Source organism: Rhinatrema bivittatum, chromosome 15 (genome assembly GCF_901001135.1).
Source record: "Rhinatrema bivittatum chromosome 15, aRhiBiv1.1, whole genome shotgun sequence".
Taxonomy (NCBI): domain Eukaryota; kingdom Metazoa; phylum Chordata; class Amphibia; order Gymnophiona; family Rhinatrematidae; genus Rhinatrema; species Rhinatrema bivittatum.
In genome coordinates this window covers 1464804-1487837 of record NC_042629.1, presented here as the reverse complement: position 1 = coordinate 1487837, position 23034 = coordinate 1464804, and the positions used below count along the sequence as shown (strand labels likewise).

The 23034-nt window shown below is 48.8% G+C and overlaps 1 protein-coding gene across 6 annotated transcripts in view; it reads right to left on the bottom strand.

The window, feature by feature from the left end:
- BACH1 (BTB domain and CNC homolog 1) overlaps positions 1-23034 on the bottom strand; it is a 286366-nt gene that overhangs the window by 250458 nt on the left and 12874 nt on the right. For 5 of the 6 annotated variants that reach the window (XR_003852950.1, XM_029579253.1, XM_029579254.1 and 2 more), the window contains exon 3: positions 491-775. Coding sequence is in view for 5 of the 6 variants with exons in the window: in XM_029579253.1 (XP_029435113.1) it covers positions 491-730 (240 nt within the window). In the remaining variant the exon portion in view is untranslated. Of the gene's footprint in view, positions 1-490; positions 776-2803; positions 2859-23034 lie in introns of those variants that run through there. The other variant, XM_029579251.1, reaches the window with a different exon arrangement.

Genomic DNA, 23034 nt, shown 5'->3' with positions numbered 1-23034 from the left:
TTCAGGCCCTGGGCCAAAGGTGGATGACAACTGGTGGGAAGAGATAGCCGATAGCAGGGATATCTTTTCTTGTGTAGTTCAGTGGTGGGTTAGAAGAGAGAAATAGTGGCAAGCTCCACTGACCCATGCACTCTCAGCTCTCCCCTCATGGCTGATCCCAACAGGGATCTGCAAGTGGCAGCAGCATTACTAATGAAGTCAGCATGGGGGCCTGTGGGTTAGTGCAAGCTCATGGGGCCAAGGCAGCCCCAATTCCTCCTCATGCAGGACAGTGCATGCTGTTGCTGCATGAACCAGCATGATGGGACCACCAACTTGAATGTTGGTATATAAAAAAGTTAAATAAATAAATAAATAAATAAATAAATAAATAAATAAATGGTTCTATCACCACTCATGAGCCATGCAGCTAACTTGGAACATTGGAGCCACAGTGCTAATCACCAACATACAACACAGAAGCAGGACATAGATCATAAGGACATCTCACCTCTTCTGGCAGAGTGATTACCAAGTCTGGATCATGCTGGTTTACAATTCGAGTAAGGAAGTAGTCACTGCAGGCTGCAAGCACAGACCTATGAGCTCGAAATCTCTGATCTTCCACTAGGACAGTCACATCACATAGGAGGTCTTGTTTTCTCTGATCATTAAGACTCAGTAACACATTGATGCTGTGCACCGAAGACTCATATGCAAAAACTAAGTTATTCCGTTCACTACCAGACATTTTGTACCAAAAATGCCATGAACATGTTTCTAATTTTCATCAGTCCTAAAAAGAAAAATGTGAAAGTTAATTCTAAAATAAAACTTACAGTGCATCAAGGTAGAAAGCACAGGGCACACGAGAAGGGGTATAACAGAGAAAAAAGGGGAAACAATGAGAAACTACAACTGCTGATTGGCGAGTAAACTTTAAATATAAAAATGTTTCACCCCGCCAACAAGCCCATCTCCACAACAATCAAAAAGGGTTACTCTGGAAAAATCTGGGAAGTCTCCAGAAGAAAGCCATTCTCTGCTGCAGCCCTGTGGCTCCACTGACATCACTGGATATTTCTCCATCCCTTTCCTCCTCCACAGTTATAATTATTTTCAGGCTATGTGCTATTACAGTGGTTCCCAAACCTGTGCTGGAGGACTCCCAGCCAGTCAGATTTTCAGAATATCCACAATGAATATGCATGAGATAAATGTGCACATACCTCCTCCATTGTATGCAAATCTCTATCGAATATTCATTGCAAATACACTGAAAACTAGGCCAGTTGGCGGCTCTTGAGGACCAGAGTTGGATACCCCTGGCCTAGGTTCTTGGTGACAGAAGATGTGTACAACTTCTCAGAATTCCTCTTGCCAACTCACTACATGCAAGCAAGTCTGTAGGCTTTGTCCACTGGCATTCCCGATGGGAGACTACAGACACAAAGGGGTGGAGAAAAAGGGGACAAGGTACAGACATGACTGTGAAAACAGGAACACAGAAAGGTGATGGGAGAAACTGGAAAGCAGAAACAGATGAAAGTGGGGAGACAAGCAGTACATATGGATAAGGGGATAAGCAAGGGGTCGACAGAATAAAGTGAAAGATAAAGCTGGGGGGGGGGAGAGAAAGACAGCATTTGAGCAGTTTGTAGGAGCAATGGCAGAGAGCAGGTTCTAAGTGAGAATGTGTCCTGGAGCACCGCGACGTTAATATTCAGTGCCATTTAGCTGGTTAAGTTCAAACTTTGCAGGGTAAATGGCACCATTTCAGTATTTGGGTCAGCCAGTGCCTGCCACTTAGCAGGCTATTTATCCACGTAAATATACCGTATTTTTCGCTCCATAAGACACACTTTTTTTTCCCCAAAAGTGGGGGGAAAATGGCTGTGTGTCTTATGTAGCGAATATAAAAAAAATAACTACAACCCCTCCCACCCCCACCCTGCTGACCCTCCCAAGACTTGCCAAAAGTCCCTGGTGGTCCAGCAGGGGTCCCGGGAGCGATCTCCTGCTCTTGGGCCGTCGGCTGCCAGTAATCAAAATGGCACCGGTGGCCCTTTGCCCTTACTATCAGGCCTATCCAGTACCGAGCGGTAGGAAGAGCTGCGTTAGTGCCTACGGCACCCGCGGTTACCGCCTGCACAGTGCAGCTCACCTACCGCTCGATCCTGAACCCTAATTACATGCAAATGTAAGCCGCGTCCGAAAAGCCTTAGGCCCGCGCAACCCAGGATACTGTATAGAGCGCCTATACAGTATCCTGGGTGCGCGGGCCTAAGGCTTCACGCCACGCTGGTATCTGTCATTTCAAATGTCATTTGAAATGACAGATACCAGGAAGTCTGGTCCGATCCGATGCAAAAGTAAGTTGCTTCGCCGCTGTCAGTGTCCCCCCTCCTCTCGGAGCAGGGCGCGAAAAGCCGCCTTGCTCCGGGAGGAGGGGGGACACTGACAGCGCAGAAGCAAGGGCGAAGACAGCGGCGAAACGACTTTTCAGTGTCCCCCCTCCTCTCGGAGCAGGGCGCGAAAAGCCGCCTTGCTCCGGGAGGAGGGGGGACACTGACAGCGCAGAAGCAAGGGCGAAGACAGCGGCGAAACGACTTTTCAGTGTCCCCCCTCCTCTCGGAGCAGGGCGCGAAAAGCCGCCTTGCTCCGGGAGGAGGGGGGACACTGACAGCGCAGAAGCAAGGGCGAAGACAGCGGCGAAACGACTTTTCAGTGTCCCCCCTCCTCTCGGATCAGGGCGCGAAAAGCCGCCTTGCTCCGGCAGGAGGGGGGACACTGACAGCGCAGAAGCAAGGGCGAAGCAACTTACTTTTCTGAAGCCATCATCAGGAACAGATGCGATCGTAGCTCCTCCCGACCAAGATGGCCGCCTGCACGGGGAAAGCGTGCAATTGGCCGCTGAAGACGTCTTGAGCGGCCAATTGCACGCTTTCCCCGTGCAGGCGGCCATCTTGGTCGGGAGGAGCTACGATCGCATCTGTTCCTGATGATGGCTTCAGAAAAGTAAGTTGCTTCGCCCTTGCTTCTGCGCTGTCAGTGTCCCCCCTCCTGCCGGAGCAAGGCGGCTTTTCGCGCCCTGCTCCGAGAGGAGGGGGGACACTGAAAAGTCGTTTCGCCGCTGTCTTCGCCGTTGCTTCTGCGCTGTCAGTGTCCCCCCTCCAGCCGGAGCAAGGCGGATTTCGCGCCCTGCTCCGAGAGGAGGGGGGACACTGACAGCGGCGAAGCAAAATAAAAAAACGAAAAGTCGCTTTGGCGTTGCAGTCTCCGTGTTAGCCCCAGTCCGGACATCGGAGGGGGGCTGCTACGTTTTTTTCGCTTTTTTTTTTTTGGCTTCGGGACTAGGGGAGAGGACTGGGGCTGCCACGGAGACCGGCACCCATGATCGCGGCCGGGGCAGGTGAGCGGGGGCTGGGGTAAAGCTTGCCACCTACCCTTACCCCTGCCTCTACCGCCTGGGTCAGGGTAGGCGGTAAGTTTGCAGGTTAAACGCGCGACAAAACGGCAGGGAAAACTAGCGATAGTCGGGGCGCGGGTTACGGGATGCTAGGGAATAGCTAATTGGCTCGTTTGCATGCAATATCGAGCTAATTCGCTCGTTTGCATGCAATATACATGCCGCGGGCGGAAGGGGTTGCCCGGGGAATTTAGGACGCGGTAGGAGTAGGTTAAAGGGGATTCGGGATCGCAGGAAGGGCTAACGCGGCCGGAACGTGAGTTAAAAGCGGCTTAGGAGCAGGGTAAACGCGGCCGCACTTTACAGGATAGGCCTGTATGTGACAGGGGCTACCGGTGCCATTGGTCGGCCCCATGGCCACCAGCCCCATTTTGATTACTGGCAGCCGACTGCCCAAGAGCAGGAGATCACTCCTGGAAACCCCGCTGGACTACCAGGGACTTTTGGCAAGTCTTCAAGGGGGGGAAACAGGGGATCAGGAGGGGGAGGTTGAAGTTAAGTAAATTTGAAGGGTTGAGGTGTTTGGGTTTTTTTTTTCCACGAGAGAAAGATAAAAGTTTTCTGATCCGGGGAGTGGACCGAAATGGCCCTCCCCAGACCCAAAAACGAAACAGGGACCAAAAAAAAAAAAAATTGTATGCATACCCCTGATGTGCTCCATAAGACACACAGATGCCCAGGAACAGAGCCGGTTTAGCACACCATTTTTGTTTTTTTTAATTTTCCCCCTCTGAATCCTAGGTGCGTCTTAGTTACCCGTATTTTTCGCTTCATATTTACATCCAGCTAAGTGAGGGGCAGAGCTACTTGTTTGGCTAACTTACGGGCCGATACAGAAAAACTCGCAGGAGAGCTGGCAAGCGCCGGCTCTCCTGGGCGCGCGATTCAGAAAAGAAAAATATGTAAATAAGGGCCCACGGTAAAAGGAGGTGCTAGGGAGACTAGCGCCTCCTTTTTGACAGAAGTGGCGGCTGTCAGCGAGTTTGACAGCCAACGCTCAATTTTACCAGCATTGGTTCTCGAACCCACTGACAGCCACGGGTTCGGAAAATGGACGCCGGCTAAATTGAGCATCCGTCTTCCAGCCGCAGGCAGATTTATAATTTTTTTTTTAATTTTTAATTTTTTTTTGTTTTGGGGCCTCCGACTTAATATACCCCTTACTGTATAAGGGGTAAAAATAGCGTGTCGAAAACGCGCAGTCAAACACGGGCTAACAGTGCGCTCCACTGAAGCGAACTTTACTGTATCGGCCCGTTAGCTGGATAAACAAATATACAGCATTATCTGGTTCAGTTAGCCGGATAAGCTGTTGCGGCAATGAAGGCACATCAGGCAGGATTCGTGGTGAAGCAAATGAGTGCCCTGACATTCTATAGCATAGCATAGCATACAGACGTGTTATCATATCATTGGCTGCTTCAGCGTTTATACCATATATGTCTGTGCTGACCTTTTGCTGACTACGTGCAAGCGGGCAGTGTATTCAGGAGAGGTCACAAGCTGGTCATGAGGCAGTTGAGATGTGTTAGCCTATCTGATTAACAGATCGATACTGTAACGTGCGGTTGAAGATTTCCCGTCTGCAACGTGCTGTGAGCGCACAATTCGGACGCGTAAGGCGATCCAGCGATACAGTCTCCAGTTTCACGCGTCCTTAGCGCTTCTTAAAACAGACGCATAACCCTTTCCGCACCCAGCATGTATATGATATGTAAATGAAGGAATTAGCTGTATAATGAAGGAATTAGCTATTCCCCTCGGATACTGTGACTATCGCTTTTTTTCCCTGCCGATTTGCCGTGCGTTTAACCTGTTAGTTTACCGCCTACCCCTACCCCTGCGTTAGAGGCAGGAGTAAGGGTAAGCGGCAAACTTTCCCCCAGCCCCCGCTCACCTGCCCTGGCTGTGTCCATGGGTGCCGGTCTCCGGGGTAGCCCCAGTCCTCTCCTTCCTCCCGAAGCAAAAAAAAAAGCGAAAAAAAAAATCCAATGCGGCCCCACTTCGGCAGCTCCCCTTCTGCAGCCCCCCTTCGGCGGAGACGGCAGTGTAAAGCGAGACGGACCACGGCGGACCTTTGGCGGAGACAGCACTGTAAAGTGAGACAGACCGCGGCGCAAGGAGAGGAGGAGAGAGAAGACGCAACTTACTCCAGCCAGCCCTCCTCCGGACAGCGGCTCCTCTGCCTCCCAGCTGCCGGCGAAGATAGATGCCCGAACGGGTAGGCCCCTCGTGCAATTTGACCTCAAGGCGAGACGTCACGACGTTTGGCGTCACGGCATGCGACGTCACGCCTTGAGGTCAAATTGCACGAGGGGCCTACCCGTTCGGGCGTCTATCTTCGCCGGCAGCTGGGAGGCAGAGGAGCCGCTGTCCGGAGGAGGGCTGGCTGGAGTAAGTTGCGTCTTCTCTCTCCTCTTCTCCTTGCGCCGCGGTCTGTCTCGCTTTACAGTGCCGTCACTGCTGTAGGGGGGCTGCCGAAGGGGAGCTGCCAAAGTGGGGGCTGGCTGGAGTAAGTTGCGTCTTCTCTCCTCCTCTCCTTGTGCCGCAGCCCCCCCCTCCGGACATCGGCGACGACCGCGGCTCCTGCCTCACATGCCGTGACGCCCAACGTCGTGACGTCACGTCTTGAACAGCCAATTGCACGCATAGGGGCCGCTTTCCCACGTGCGATGCGCCTGACAGCTGGAGGCTGGAGCCACGGTCGTCGCCGATGTCCGGAGGGGGGGGGGGGGGGCCTGCAAAAGTAAGTCGCTTCGTCACTTTAAACTGCCCCCCCCCCTCCTCCCGGAGCAAGGCTGCTTTTCGCGCCCTGCTTCGGGAGGAGAGGAGAAGGGACTAGCAGGCCCGAGCCTAGGATTGCCCGTCTCTCCCCTCGCTCTCTTGCTACTTTTTCGATTTTGTTTTTTTTGCTTCGGGAGGAGGGGACAGGACTGGGGCTGCACCGGAGACCGGACGCAGCCAGGGCAGGTGAGCAGGGGCTGGGGGAAAGTTTGCCGAGCATCGGAGAACATAACTGTCCACTTCCTGGTACCTGGCCGTGAAGCGTTAGGCCCGCGCACCCAGGATACTGTTTAGGCGCTCTATACAGTAAAATGGGTTGCACGGGCCTAACCTTCGCCTAACGCTTCGCAGACGCGGCATGCATTTGCATGCAATTTGAAGAGAGTATCGAGCGGTAGGTGAAGAGAACTGTGCGTGCGGGGATCGAGGGTGCGCCTGGCACTGCCGCACTCTAACGCGGCATAACTGTATCGACCTGTAAGTGTGAAAGCCACATAAGAGGAAGTAGGCCAACGGCAGTTTCGTGGGCTGTTAAAGCTTGCACTATATATGTGTATATCTGGTGCAGGCATCTTACCTACATGCAGACAGGTTTCCTATATTTAGCTAGAAGCAGTGGGGGTTGTTTAGAGTTCACGGTGGTTAGGTCTTGCTGTGCCCTGCATGTTGGAGATGGGGGAAGTGGCAGGGCTGAGTCAGTAGGTTCTGTTTAACCCACTGTATCAGCTCATAATTCCCTACATAAGCGTAGTATAGCTAACTGGCTATAAGAAAATTAGGTCTTACCTCCAATAATTTTCGCTCCTGTAGTACCAAGGATCAGTCCAGACTCCTGGGTTTTGCCTCCGCACCAGCAGATGGAGACAGAGCCAAACTTGACAGGCTCTGCATATATACCAGGGTGCCACCCACAGCCTGTCAGTATAACGTAATGTCAAAGCAGAATGCCCTGAAACTGAAAACTAACTAAATACCGGAAGCTTAACCGGAGAACCCTGGGCTCACTGCCCCAACAAGAGACCTGCCCCAGAAACAAAATACAAAACATATAAACTGAAACAGCATGAAAGTCCCCCAAAAACCTCACCTAAGGAAACACAGCGGACTGTCCGAGACTGAAAAACTATTGAGGGTGGGACTCTGGACTGATCCTTGGTACTACAGGAACGAAAATTATTGGCAGTAAGACCTAATTTTCTTTTCCCTGTACGTACCAGATCAGTCCAGACTCCTATGATGAACCAGAGCTGAGACTACCGGTACTTGGGATGGGATCCAGAGAGGCCCGCTCTTAAAACGCCTGCTCCGAAATTGGTTTCCCTTGAGTCCTGGACATCCAGACGATAATGACGTGCAAAGGTATGCAAGGATATTAAGGGCTTCAAAGGGGCGTGGGATAAACACTGTGGATCCATAAAGTCTAGAGGATGTGAATGAAGGTGGAAAAAAGGATTTGTATTCACAAAAAAGCACGGAGTAGCTTGCTTGTTACGGCGGTTACTACCCCAAACCAAATAAGCCTGATACTTCACTTTCAATGCATATCCAGCATAGCTCTCTGCTTCAACGGCAGGGGAGAAAGACTGATGCTTCACCTTTCAATGCATGTCCAGCATAACTCTCTGCTTCAACGGCAGGGGGAATGAAGAAAAGAGGATCTATATACAGACAACAACTAAAAAGGACTGAATTACATAGTCTGGGAAAACAAATAAGCATGGGTGTAGCTTGCTTATTGCGGCGGTTACTACCCCTAACTAATTAAGCTAAATATTTCACATAGATGCAGCTCCAACACTGCTCTCTGCATTAATGGTAGGGGTGGAAGGGAAACAGAACCAAAAGGTTACTAAGAGCCAAGAGTAACAGATAAGTATGAGAAAAAAAAATGTGCAAAGCTTGCTGGGCAGACTGGATGGGCCGTTTGGTCTTCTTCTGCCGTCATTTCTATGTTTCTATGATTTCCAAGTTGCAGCCCTGCAGATCTCCTACGAAGAAATCTGCATACACTCCACCCAGGAAGCTGCCTGGGAACGCGTCGAATGGGCCTTGAGACCCTGTGGTAGAGGTCTACCACTGAGTAGATATGAGGAGCCTATGGCTTCCTTCAACCAACGAGAAATGGTAGCCTTGGAGGCCATATTGCCCCTTTTTGGACCCTGACAAAGTACAAAAAGGTGATCCGATAAACGAAAGTCATTAGTCACTTCCAAGTATCGTAGCAGTGTTCTACGCACATCCAACTTCTTCAAATCCCTTGAAACTGGATCCACCCCTTTGATAGCCGCAAAGGAGGGGAGATCCACCGACTGATTTAAATGAAACGAAGAAACCACTTTCGGGAGAAACGAGGGAACCATATGCAGAGTAACTCCTGCTTCAGAGATCCACAGGAAAGGCTCCCTACAGGACAAGGCCTGAAGTTCTGACACACTCTTCTAACTGATGCGATCGCCACCAAGAACACTGTCTTCAAAGTAAGGTCCTTAAGGGTTACCTGTTTTAAAGGCTCAAAAGGAGGGGCACACAGGGCCCTGAAAACCACATTCAAGTTCCAGGAGGGATACGGAACCTTCAAGGGCGGACGCAACCGATTCGCCCCCTTCAAAAACTGGGCAACATCAGGATGCGCCGCCAGGGGTCTCCCTTCAAGATATCCCCGAAAACAACCAAGAGCTACTACCTGTACCCTCAAAGAACCACAGGATAGGCCTTTAGCTAAGCCATCTTGCAGAAAAGCCAAAATGGCGGAAACGGACACCCGGGTAGGGGGTGGGTGGGGGTCGACCACTCAACGCACCAGGATTCGAAAACCTTCCACACACTCACATACACTAAGGAAGTTGACTTCTTACGCGATCTCAAAGTAGAAACCACCGCATCCGAATAGCCTTTGTTCTTTAGACGACGCCTTTCAAAAGCTATGCCGCTAGACAAAAGCAATCTACCTGATCGAAACACACGGATCCCTGATGGAGGAGATCCAGGAGGTAGGGAAACCGCAGCGGCCCTTCCACTGCTAGATTGACGAGATCTGCAAACCAGGGCCGCCGCAACCATTTGGGAGCCACCAGAATGACCTCGAAGGGGTGGGCTTCTATGTGCCGAAGAATCCTGCCGATCAGAGGGAAGACATACAGAAGAATTGTCGTTGGCCAGGGCAACGCCAAGGCGTCCACTCCTTCTGTGAGGCGCAGGGAGACGACGTGTCTCTTCGACGGGCAAAGAACCTTGGAGCCTTGGCATTCTGGAAGGTCGCCATCAGATCCATGGCCGGCATGCCCCATCTGTCGCAGATGAGTTGAAAAGCCCTGTCCGCCAGATCTCCTGGGTTGAGTTGATGGCGGCTCAAGAAGTCCGCATGCAGGTTGTCGACCCCTGCTATAATGGGACGCCGCTATGCTGACCAGATGACGCTCCGCCCACTGTATCAGAAGGTGAGCCTCAAAGGCCACTGGCTGACTTCTGATTCCCCCTTAACGATTGATGTAGGCCACTGTGGTCGCATTGTCGGAGAGAACCCTGATCGACTTTTCCTGAATCAAAGGAAGAAAGGCCTGCAACGCCAGTCGCACCGCCCTGGTCTCCAGCTGATTGATCGACCAGCGAGACTCAGTCGAAGACCAGCGTCCCTGAACCGACTTCCGTAGACGAACCGCTCCCCAACCGAGGAGGCTCGCATCTGTGGTGACCACCGTCCATTCCGGCGTCATGAGGGGAACTCCCCAAAGAAGGTTGGCCGAACACAGCCACCATCCTAGGCTGAGACGAGCCGGCTTCGTCAATGGTAACGGAAGGTAAAATTGTTCTGACACTGGGCTCCATCGGGAAAGCAACGCTGACTATAAGGGCCGCATGTGCACGAATGACCAGGGAACCAGGTCCAGTGTTGACGCCATGGAGCCTATCATCTGTAGATAATCCCAAACCGTTGGCGGTTGCTTTAGAAGTAAGGACCGGACCTGCCCCTGTAATTTGCGACAGTGCCCCAACGAGAGGAAGACCGCCCTTCGGTGAGTATCTAACAACGCTCCCAAAAACTCCAGTGACTGAGAGGGAATAAGATGACTCTTGGTGGTGTTCACTACCCAGCCTAGGGAGCGCAACAGCTGAAGTACTCAAGTGATCGCCCACTGACAGAGGGACTGATTTCGCACGAATCAACCATCGTCCAAGTACGGGTGTACCAGCAATCCTTCCCGCTGAAGCTGCGCCGCCACAACCACCATGATCTTGGTGAAGATTCTGGGAGCTGTCGCCAGACCAAATGGCAACGCTTGAAACTGGTAGTGCTTCCCCAAGACGTTGAACCGGAGATGCCTCTGATGATCCTCTCTGAACCCGATGTGCAGATATGCTTCCGTGAGATCCAGGGACGCCAGGAATTCTCCAGGACGCACTGAAGCGATGACGGAGCGCAATGTCTCCATGCGAAACACGGAATCCGCAGGCATCTATTGACGCACTTGAGATCTACAATGGGCCGGAAGGCCCCTTCCTTCTTTGGACTGACGGAGTAAATGGAGTAATGTCCTCTTCCTTGTTCCCGATGTGGTACCGGCACAATTGCTCCCAGGTCCAGCAGCTGTTCCAAGGTCTGTTGAACCGCTTGGCGCTGGTCTGCGTGTCCGCAAGACGACAGGAAATATCGCGGGCGGGGCTGGCGTGCAAAATCTAAGGCGTAGCCGTGTCTTATTACCAAGAGTACCCATTGATCCAACGTGAGCTGGTCCATTCCTCGTAGAAGAGAGACAATCTGCCTCCTTCCTGAACAACAGTTTACCCTTAAATGGTAATGAGCCCAGCCTGGACTTAGATGCACCGTCCGCAGACCAGTTCCGCAACCACAGCAGCCGCCTCGCCGAAACCATGGAGTGCACAGAAGTTTGCAGAAGGTCATACAGGGCATCCGCACTATAAGCCACCACTGCCTCCAGGTGGCCAGCCTGCCAGGCTTCCTCTTCCGACAGGCCATCGTTGGCAAGGAGCTGTTGAACTCAGCGCAGCCCGGCCCTTAGCACGAAATTACTACAAATTGCCGCCCGGGCCCCGAGGGCAGAGACCTCGAAGATCTTCTTCAATTGAATCTCCAACTTCCGATCCTGGAGATCCTTCAGCGCCGTGGTGCCTGTGACCGGAAAGGTAGTCCGCTTCATGACTGCGGAAACAGCTTGGGGACCCGCAGAACTTCCAATGCGTCCTCCGGCAATGGGTAAAGCTTATCCATAGCCTTCGTGACTTTCAACCTCAAGTCCGGGGTGTCCCATTCCCGAAATAGCAAATCCATAGCCGAAAAATGGAAGGGAAAAGTCGTAGGAGGACTGCTTAGACCTAACAACACCGGACCCATGGAACCAAGCCGAAACTCTTCTGGAGGAGTGGCGATCCCTAACTCCTCCAGGATTGCAGGAATGAGGGGTCCCAGTTCGTCCCTAAGGAAGAGACGGATTACTCTGGGATCGTCGCCCTCCGAGGCATGACTCTGCCTCTTTGTTCCTGGCGACGGGGTCCCGTCTCCCTCTACCCCCCCTCGGGGGTGGGGACAGACCCCCCAAATCCTCATGGTCCGATGAGCCCTCCAAGGAATCCAAATCCTCCTGTGGGGGGAGGGCCCTCAGGGACCTCTTCGCACGCAGGCCCCCTGTCGAGGCCCCCTGTCGGGAGTGCCCCTTAACCGCAGGGTGTGGCCCCTCGGGTCCTCCTGCCACCACTGAGGGTCGTTTGCGGGCCTTAAAGGCCCTATGCATGGCCAATATAAATTCCAAGGAGGAGCAGGAGACATCTGAATCGGTCCCTGTACGTCCCCTATTCCTTCCCCCAAGGGTACCGCGGGGGAGGCCAGCTGTGGAATGGGCCGTTGTGGAGAGAGGAAGGGCGGCGAGTTTCTGCTCGCCCGTGCCGGCGCGATCGGGACCGCCGGCAGAACTGGCGCCAAAATGGCGGCTTTTGCTGCACCTGCCCGTAGCTGCTTGGGGAGAGGCGCAGGGAGAGCTCCAAACGCGACGGTCATGGTGCTTCGCCTACCACCCCCCCCCCTGCGCGGCTCCTGATGCTCCTTCGTCGCCAGGGATGCAGGCTGAGTACAGCCCATCCCTGGACGGCCGCACTGCCTAACTACTAACTTTAAAAAGAAAAAACTTAACCCTCGGTGGGGGGGGGGGGGGGAACCGGGGAGAGGAAAAAAACGCCGGACTGCCACCACAAAACCTAAAAAAAAAAAAAGCTTACTTTTTTTTTTCTTTAAAAATGACGCTGTCCCCCGGCGAATGCTGAAGCGGTCTGGTTCATTTTTCATTTCATTTATTAAAATTTATTAATCGCCTACCACAAGGAGGCCTAGGCGATTTACATCATCAACATACATAATAAAAACATAAAATTGACATGTACAGTAACAATTTTCATACGTTTCACAGAAACAATAAAGCTCAATATCACATAAATGGAATGAATAATCGGTCACTCAAAATATATATCATTATCCTCACAACTTTGAGAGGATTTATTCTGCTAACACCACTCTAAAATATATTGTATGTACGTCGGAGTAAATACTCTTTCAATAACTGTCTAAATATTTTCACATCATCCAAAGATCTAAGTTCAAATGGGATGAGATTCCATTATGCAGGTGCGGCAATGGAAAAGGAGGTCTCCCGAGTACTATATAAGTGTGCTTGTTGAACAGATGGAATTTCTAAGAGATTCAACCGAGATGATCTTAAGCATCTTACAGGTTTGTAAATGCGTAAAAGGGCATTTAGCCAGTAAGAGGAATCTGAAGCTAAAAGCTTAAAGACAACCATGACTATTTTATATATAATACGTTCAGTTACTGGTAACCAATTAAGACTGCACAGGACTGGAGAGATATGATCACGATGTTTAGAATGGGATACAAGACACGCAGCCGAATTGAGTAATAATTGTATTTATTTTATTTATTTTTTATTTATTTATTGTTTTTGTTATACCGAGTTTCATGATAGGCATCACATCAACCCGGTTTACAAATAACAAGGAGTGTAAAGCATAACGTAACGTAAAAAACAATATTTTCAATAAGAACCTTGAACTTTAAATACAGTGAATCAGAAAAAGGGAGAGGGAAAGTTACAAAAAACAAGGAAAATAAACTTGGGATGGAAGGGGAGAAATTGAACAGCACAATATTTACATTTCAGCCTATTGATACATTAGAATAGCAAGTGAAAAAATAAGACTATGAAACGGTACATAGGTAATCAAATGAATAAATATGACAGTTGTGAATGGTAATAGTATGATAAATATTCAGCAGGAATTAGTGAGAGAGGGTTTGAGGTTGGTTGATTCGTGTTTACATTCCATTATTGCATACGAGTTAGTGCTAGTGAGAGGAGGTTTTATTGTAATGTGACTGTATTGTATTGACTGTATTGTATTGAATGTAAGGTATTGACTGTAATGTGACTTTAGGAAGACCAATAAACTGACTATTACAATAGTCTATGTATGGAAAAATGATAGCACGAGTTACAAACAAGAAATCTCGATCATACAGTAATTGCCTTAACCCTGCAATAAGATGGAGCTTGAAAAATCCACTTTTAATGAGAGATCTGATATGAGGACGAAAAGACAGAGTAGAATCAAGTAAGACTCCTAAACTCCTAATGGGTTTATCTATAGGAAATGAGATGTCATCAATACAAATTGAATCATGAGAGGGTATACAATGAGGATGATGAATCAGTAAGATATTAGTCTTGTTGGTATTCAGCATAAGTTTATTTTGTTTTAACCAACGCTTAATGGAGTCTACACAAATGCAATATATCAGAAGTATCCTGCCATGACTGTTGTACCTTAATATAAAACTGGATATCGTCTGCATAAATTTTAAATCCATCAGTAATAATGGTCAACAATTTTGCAATAGGGGCCAAATAGATATTAAATAACATAGCCGACAAGGCAGAGCTTTATTTATTTATTTTATTTTGAATTCTTATATACCGACATTCCTGTAAAGTATATAAAGTTTACAGTAAAACAGAACCTTCGTGAGAGGGCGATACATTAAACATTTGAGCAATTGAACATTTGAACGTTTAGAAAAACAAAGGAACATTTACAAACCATAAGATGCTTCAATACAGGATGAATATAAGACTTCAATACCGAGTAAGAGCATATAAAATATAATGCTTAGGTCCAATGGGTCTAAGATGAATAACAACTGGGAAACTGAAAGGGGAGAGGCAGGGCTTGGGGGGCAGGAGAAAGGAGGGAAAGAGCGGAAGCAATACCTAAGGAAGAGAAACCCCAGATAAGGCCTGGGAGGACTGGGTTGAGAGTGCGGCGTGCCCATTGTCTACGAGCCCTAGTCCAAGTCCTTAGAACGGCGTCAGTGTGAGCTTGAGTTTCCGGGGAAAGCTTGACTGAAAAGCCAAGTTTTTAGATAATTCTTGAAAGTCTGAGGGCAAAGTTCTTGATGGAGATCTGGTGGAAGTGTGTTCTATAGAGTGGGCCCTGCTGTTGAAAACGCTCGCTTTCTTAGAGAAGTTTTAGCAGGGGGGGGCATACAGAGAGCCTTTGTACGCTCTTCTGACTGGTCTGTCTGAGGCGTGCGGACGGAATTGGCTGCTGAGCTTGAGAGGGGAGATGTTATGGATGTCCTTGTGGATCATCATGAGAACTTTGAAAGAGATCCTAAATTTGATGGGTAACCAGTGAAGTGACTGAAGGATGGGAGTGATGTGATCTCTTTTGTTTGAGTTGGTGAGTAACCTAGCGGCGGCATTCTGGACCATCTGCAGAGGTTTGATGGTGATCGCGGGGAGACTTAGAAGGAGGGAGTTGCAATAGTCAATTTTAGAGAGGATGATGGATTGCAGCACCAGACGGAAGTCTCGGAAACACAGGAGAGGTTTCAGTTTTTTTAAGTACTTGCAATTTAAAGAAGCATTCTTTAGTGGTATTTTGGACAAATGTTTTAAGATTAAATTGGTTGTCGAGCAGAACCCCTAAATCTCTGACTGAAGGTGAGTGATTGATAGCTGTTTTTGCGAATTGTGAAGAGCTTGGGGAGTTGAGGAGGACGTTGTTTTCGTCCGACAATATGATGAGGATCTCGGTCTTATTTGTATTGAGGATCAGGTTTAGGCTGGTGAGAAGGCTGTTGATCGATTGCAGACAACTATTCCAGTGGGACCAGGTTTTTTGAAGAGAGTCTGTGATTGGGAGAAGAATCTGGACATCCGCGTAGAGGTAATACGTTAATTTTAAGTTAGTAAGTAATTGGCAGAGTGGAAGCAGGTAAATGTTGAAAAGGGTAGGAGAGGGGGATGACCCTGGGGGACTCCCAGTTTGGATCTGATGGGGTGTGATTCCTTGTTGCTGATCCCTGACCTTGTAGAATCTGTTGTCAAGGAACGATTTAAACCAGCTGAATGCCACTCCTTTGATACCAATGTCTGATAGACGCTCTAAAAGGATGGAATGAGTCACAGTATCAAATGCCGCAGGTAGGTCGAGTAGTGTTAGGAGGTAAGGCTGTTTTTTTCCAGGTTTAGGAGGATGGTGTCCGACAGAGAAGTTAGAAGGGATTCGGTATTTAGAGTTTTGCGGAATCCAAACTGGAAAGGGGAAAGAATATTGTTCTCCTCCAGGTATTCAGAGAGTTGTTTGTTTACTATTTTTTCCATAATTTTGGCAATCAGAGGTAAGTTAGCTATGGGTCGGAAGTTTGCAGGGTCAGTAGGCGGACGGTTGGGTTTTTTTAGTAGGGGTTTAAGTATTGCGAGTTTTAGTTGGTCTGGTACCCACCCTTGTGCCAAGGAGCAGTTAATGATATCTGCTAAAGATTTTGAAATAATGTTCGGGATGGAGAGTAGAAGGTTGGAAGGTATTGGGTCCAACGGGTGTGAGGAGGGTTTGAGCTTCTTGAGGATGTTTTCAATTTCCAGAGATGACGAGGACTCGAAGGATTCTAGAATGGAGTTTCGTTTAAGAGATGTAGTGAAAGGAGGAAGGGTTCCCAGGTGGGAGGCGGTGATTGGCTTGATGAGGTTAGCTATTTTTTTCTTGAAATAGATGGCCTGCTCCGAGGCTTTGTTGAACGCTAAGTCATCTGCTATGGTAGGAGGGGATGGTTTTGTGAGTGATGAGACATAGGAGAATAAGGCTTTGAAGTCAAAAATGAAATGATGGATTTTTTTAGAGAATAATTCTTTCTTAGATCTGAGAATGGCGTTCCTATAGGCATTAAGTGGGGATTTATAGGCCGATAGAGTCGAGGTGGATGGGTTCTTGCGCCATCTGTGTTCTTTGCTTCGTAGATCTTGCTTGAGGGCTTTTAGTTCAGGGGTGAACCATGGTTTTCTATTGTCCTGAGATGGGTGTAGTGATTTTGTGACTGTTGGGCAGGATTGTTCTGCAACTTTGCTTGTAATCCTGAACCAGGAGGTAGTCGCGGTGTAGGTGTCTGTGAGATCGAGTTGAGCTAGATCCTTTGAAAGCAGCGTACTAAGGTGGTCTATGGAGCAGGGTTTCCTGAACTGGAATTGTGGTGTTAGGGAAGATAAGCGGGGGGGTGATCTTTGATTTGTAGCTCTGAGGAAATGATCTGATGGTCTGACCAAGGGACTGAAGCGCAGGTTGGGCTGGTAAAAGAGGAAATGCCCTCGTTTATGAAAATGAGGTCCTGCTTTGTGCGTGGGGCTGTTGACAATTTGTCTGAGACCCATGTGGCTGAGTGTGGCGAGTAGTATTTCACAATTGGGGGATTGCGGTGAGGCGTCCACGTGTAGATTGAAATCTCCCATCAGGATGGCTGGTTTATCCATGTTGAAATGTTTGGTGATGTATTCAATCAAAGGAGAGGGGTCCGAGTCAAGTTTTCTTGGGGGTGTGAAGATAAGGCCAAGTTGGAGATGATCGGATTTGAAAAGGGCTAGTTCGAGGTTGTTTGTAATGGTAGATAGTTGCAAAGAGAGACCTAGGCCCTTTTTTGCTGCTAGCAGTAGTCCTCCTCCTCTTTTTTGAGTCTAGGGATTGAGAGGATGTCGTATAGTTGAGTGGGGAGCTGATTCCTTAATACTGTGTCCGTTGGTTTCAACCAGGTTTCTGTGATTGCACAAATGTCAGGTTTAGCGTCTACCAAATAGTCGTTGAGAATATGAGTTTTTTTGGTGATGGATTGAGCATTGAATAGGGTTAGTGTGAAAAGAGAGAATCCGAGAATTTGAGTGACTGGAGAAATCATAATTAGGATTAGCCTTTGTTGTCGGAGGCCTATTAACGGAGGCCTGTTAACCCTGCGATTGAAGGTTATGGGTATAGCGAAAGTGCGCATCTTAGGGAGGGGTTGATGATAAGTGAAGTGTGAGTGGTCAGTTGCTAGAGTAAATGGAAGGAGTGAGGTGTGGACCAGCGGGGTCCGGCGTCTGTGTGATGTGCTGGGGTACACCCTTTCAGTCGGGCTGGTTGAGGTCACAAGTAGGACTTAGTTGTGAAGACTGACGACGAATGTTTGTTAGAATAGGTCGAGATTGGGGTCCTGGCGATGGAGAGGAGCCTGAGGGCTAGAGGGAAGTGTCGTACCCTAATGGTATAATTGTCAGGATGGAGTGTAGCGAGCTTAGAGGTGAGCTAGTGGTCCAAGAGGAACTGGTGTCCACGTTTGCTGGTAGCAGATTGGTAACAGATAGCAGCCGTGAAGAAAGTCACTGGGCGGCACTACGGTGCTGCACGAAAGGGCGCATAAAGGGGCCTGCCCCTTTGTCACGCTCCTTCGGTGCGCGGCGCCTAGCTGGTGTTTAAAATTTAAAGCCCAGCCGGCAGCCGTCGAATGATTGGCCGGTTCACTGGGGGGCGGGCTTCAGCCGCGAGAGAAGAGTTCGGGCCCGGTTCGGAAGCTAGCCTTGCCTCGCAGTCGGCGGCGGCCCTGCCCGGGCGAGAGGTGGTATGAGAGGCCTTACCCCGGTGGGACGCCGGCGCCGATCGCACAGGCCTGTCCATCAGTCGAAAATGCTTCAGTAGCTGAGCTGGGAGAAGAGGGAGCTTCACGGGCTGGTGTTTAAAATTTAAAGCCTTGTGGGACTCCGGCCTTTAACAATTGAGGGGATGACGATTGAAAATTATATCTAACCATTTGAGACCGATCTGAAAGATAACTTTTAAACCAAGTAAGTACTATCCCAGAAATACCGCATTCTTACAAACGAGACAACAAAATCTGATGGTCAATAGAGTCAAATGCAGAAGTAATATCGAGAGACACCAACAAGAACTGATCGCCTCTATCAAGAGTCCTTTTAAGAGAGTCAACAAGTGAGATAAGAAGTAATTCTGTGCTGGGGTGAGTGAGCTGGGCTCCCCGGTATCACCCCGGCTGAGCCGGTTCTCACCTGCAGGGTCCTCGACCCTAAGCCACAGCGGCCTAACAACCAGGGGGGTTGGTCCCCCTCGGGACCTGGCAACCCCCTGGGAGGCTCAGACCTGATCCAACTTGACAACCTGTTCTAAATAATTTTTTTTATTTTTTTTTTTAGCTTAACTAGAAGGGGAAAGGAAAAGGAAAGGAAAGAAACAAAGCCTAGTTAACCAAATTCCTTCCTCTCCTTACACTAACGACCAATTTAGATCAGTAGAGACTACGGCTTAAGCACCCGGCCATCTGCTGGAGACAGAGTTATACTGACAGGCTGTGGGTGGCACCCTGGTATATATGCAGAGCCTGTCAAGTTTGGCTCTGTCGCCATCTGCTGGTGTGGAGGCAAAACCCAGGAGTCTGGACTGATCCGGTACGTACAGGGAACCTTTAGTTAGCAGATAGCCAAGTATATTCAGTAGCCTGGCCACACCATTCAACATCTTGGCTAAGTTAGCTGGATAGGTTTATCCAGCAAACTTGTTCAACTGAATAGCTGCCAAATATTGGCCTCTGTATTACTACAAGGTTCAGAGGAAATGGAGACACCAGCATCTCCTCTGTGTAAAGTATGAACAGTCCTTACTAAGTTTTTGGATGTAATTGAGGGTTGCATGTGTATGGATTGTGCAGTTTGTAATGTTTAGCACATAATTTCAACAAGAAGTTTACACATATAAGAGAGTTGGCAACAAGTAGGCAGAATTTCAGCTAGAAGATTACATATTTGAGAGGTGTCACATTTTATTACAGCCAACAAAATTAAGCAGTAAAAATTAACACATTCTAAACAGAGTCTTTTGTTCCCTGTCTTCTAGATTACAATCAGGTAAATGCTTTTCTTCTCTCATCCCCAAATGGCACATAGTTTACAATTCAATGTGCCATACAAGCACTTGTTAGCTGCTAAGCTCCCCTGCTAATTAGCTCCAAACTTTGGAAAATACAGAAATCACATCTCCCTCCATCCCCCAAAATTTTCTACCCCTATGTCAGTGCTGCCCAACATTTTCAAGCACAAGACATATATACAGGGAAAAAAAAGTCAGGTGGCACACCGACTTCCACAAAGCAGGCAATGCAGACATAGTTGGTATGGTGTACTGTCTCATCTATGTGGAAAATATGTTGTGGAGTAAGTCATAAGTGGACTTTGGTACTGCAAATTTTGTGTTTTTGAGATTGGTTCTGGTGCAATTTTATGAGTTTTATCATAATCCGCTTTTATTGTTTTTACTGGTTATATGGTATATACACAAAGTAAATATGGTCAAAAGAAGTGCTAAGAAAGCACTGAAAGCATCTGATGAAGTGGACCCTGTCCTTGAAAGCTCATGCTTCAAAAAATTGGTCTATAAAAGGGACTATAAAAGGGACACCAGACTCCTGTCATTTCTGCTACACTAGCCTAACACGGCTAGTCAAGATTTTTCAGTACTCAGAAGTGTCATGCAAGATTGCCCAAGATCTCAAAAAGGAGCTCCTACGTTTAAGAGCCAAAGCTGGTGATTCTTGTTGCCGTGAGGTGCTGGCTTGGATCTGAGTGGGGCACATTGATCAGGTCTCAAGCAGACTGCTTGGGAAAGCCTACCCTAACTGTAGCTATTTCCAAGTTATATGGGGAAGGAAGGGAGGAGCATAGAAACTCGGCTACGGTCTGAAAAGCGTGTAACAGAACTGAGGCGAAAAACTCCAAGTGTTTTTCTAACAAGCACCTGCTCCCATGCAGGTTGCCATATTTATTTATTTTATTTATTTATTTAACAGCTTTTAATATACCGGTGTTCGTGCGAGCACATCGCGCCGGTTTACAATAAACTTGTGACAGGAGGAAAGTTACAAAAAACGGGAGGAGGGTAATGGAGCAGGAGCGAAATGAGGGGGGGGGGGGATGAGAGGGAGAGAGTTAAGGAGGAAGGGATAGCAGCTGAGAAAGTACAGGAACGCAACGGTATTTACCAGGTTATAAAAGGAGGTAACTTATTTACAGCATTTTTCACAGATTTTTACATTTTAGCTTAATTACAGTGATTTACAGCAATTAGCACAGGATTTTACATTTTAGCTTAAGTACAGTGAAGTACGGTGGGAAATGGGGGTAGGGTGTGTGGGTTGCAGGGGGGGGGTGACTGGGGGGGATTAGGCGGGTAGTAGGGGGGGGGTGACTGGGAGGGTTTCAGGGAGGTGGACTACGAGGGGTTTGTTTCTGGGTATGCCTGTCTGAAGAGCCAGGTCTTGATGCCTTTTTTGAAGTTTTGCAGTGAGGGTTCAAGACGGAGGTGTGTGGGGAGGGAGTTCCAGAGGGCAGGGCCTGCGATAGTGAAGGCTCTTTCTCTGGTGGTGGAGAGGCGGGCGGTCTTGAGGGGTGGAGTGTGAAGGGTGCCTGTGGAGGTGGATCTTGTGGGGCGGAGTGAGAAATGGAAGTGGGGCATTTCCTTAAGCCAGGGGGGGGGCTGTTTTTGTAGAGAATATTGTGGAGAATGGTAAGGGTTTTATATTGGGAACGGAATTGGATGGGCAGCCAGTGCAGGTCAACCAGAATGGGGTGTGATATGTTCTCTTTTACGTGTGTTAGTAATGATTCGTGCCATGGCGTTCTGTAAGGTTTGTAGTGGTTTGATGGTGGAGTATGGGAGGCCTAGTAGTAGGGCGTTGCAGTAGTCCACTTTGGAGAAGATGGTGGACTGTAGGACTAACCTGAAGTCTTGCGTGTGGAGTAAAGGCTTGAGTTTTTTAAGGATCTGGAGTTTGTAGAAGCCAGCTTTGAGTAGGGATTTGATGTGTGGCTTGAAGTTCAGGTGTTGATCAAGTGTGACACCCAGGTCTCTTACGGAGGGTGGTAGTGTGGGTGAGATGGAGGGGCGTGGTGGGGTGGGGGAAGAGTCGTGTTCAGGTTGTTTGGATATGAAGAGTAGTTCGGTTTTGGTTGTATTGAGAGCGAGGTGAAGGTTGGTTAGTAGGGAGTTGATAGTGACTAGGCAGGATTCCCAGAAAAGGATGGTTTCATTGAGGGTTTTCTGAATGGGGATAAGAATTTGTACATCGTCAGCGTATAAGAAGAATTCCAGGCCTAGGTCTGAGAGTAAATTGCAGAGGGGGAGGAGGTAGATATTGAAAAGGGTGGAGGATAGGGAAGATCCTTGGGGGGACGCCTTGTCTTAGGGGGATGTGGCAGGACTCAAAGTTATCGAGTTTTATGAGGTATTCTCTGTTTGAGAGGTAAGAGGAGAGCCAGTCTAGGGCTGTGCCGGCAATGCCTATCTCTGTCAGGCGTGTAATGAGGATTTGATGATTGACAGTGTCGAAGGCTGCCGATATGTCCAGTAAGGCCAGGAGGAACGATTTTCCTTGGTCTAGTCCAATGAGTATTGTATCGGTGATGGCTAGGAGGAGATTCTCAGTGTTTCGTTCTTTCCGGAAACCAAATTGTGATGGGTGTAGGAGGTTGTGGTCTTCGAGGTAGTCGGTGAGCTGGGTATTGACTACTTTCTCGAGGACTTTCGCAAGGAAAGGAAGGTTGGAGATGGGCCGATAGCTTGCAGGGTCGGAGGGGTCAAGGGAGGGTTTTTTTAGGAGAGGTTTCACCACGGCAAGTTTGAGGGGATCAGGGACTTTGCCGATGGTGAGGGAGCAGTTGATGATATTAGCTAAGGGTTTGGCGATGGTGGTGGGTAAGGAGAGGAGGGTTTTGGAGGGGATTGCGTCTAAAAAGTGGGTGGCCGGTTTCATATTTTTGAGGATGGTCTCAATTTCTAGTGTAGAGGTGGGGTCGAAGGCTCTGATGCAGGAGCTATTGTGATTAGGGATGGGGGAGGTAGTCGTGGGGTTGTGGGGGAAGCGTAGGAGGATACTGGATATTTTATGCTGGAAGTATTTAGCAAGATCCTCGCATCTCTCCTTGGAGTTTTCTTCAGTGGTGGCAGGGTGGGGGGTCTTAGTGAGGTTGGTGACGTAGGAAAAGAGGGCGTTGGCGTTGAATTGTAGGTCGTGAATTTTTGAGGCATGGAAGTCCCTTTTGGCGTTGATGGTGGCTTGCCGGTAGCTGTGCAGTAGTTGTTTATACACTGCTTTGTTTTGGGGGGAGGGATGGCGGCGCCACAGGCGTTCTTTAGACCTAAGGTCCTGCTTCAGGTTTTGGAGTTTGTTAGTGTACCAGGGTTTTTTTTTATTCTGTAGGCGTGGGATTTCTTTGTGGATCAAGGGGCAGAATTTGTTGGCTATGGATTTGGTGATGTGATTCCAGGAGTGAAGGGCTGCATCTGGATTAGAGAGGTCGAGGTTCTCTACTGCTTTGTCGAGTGCTGTAGAGATGCTTTCTGATGAGCAGGGTTTATGGAAGGAGATGGTTTTTTTTATTTGGGTTCGTGATAACTTGGTGGGGGAGTTG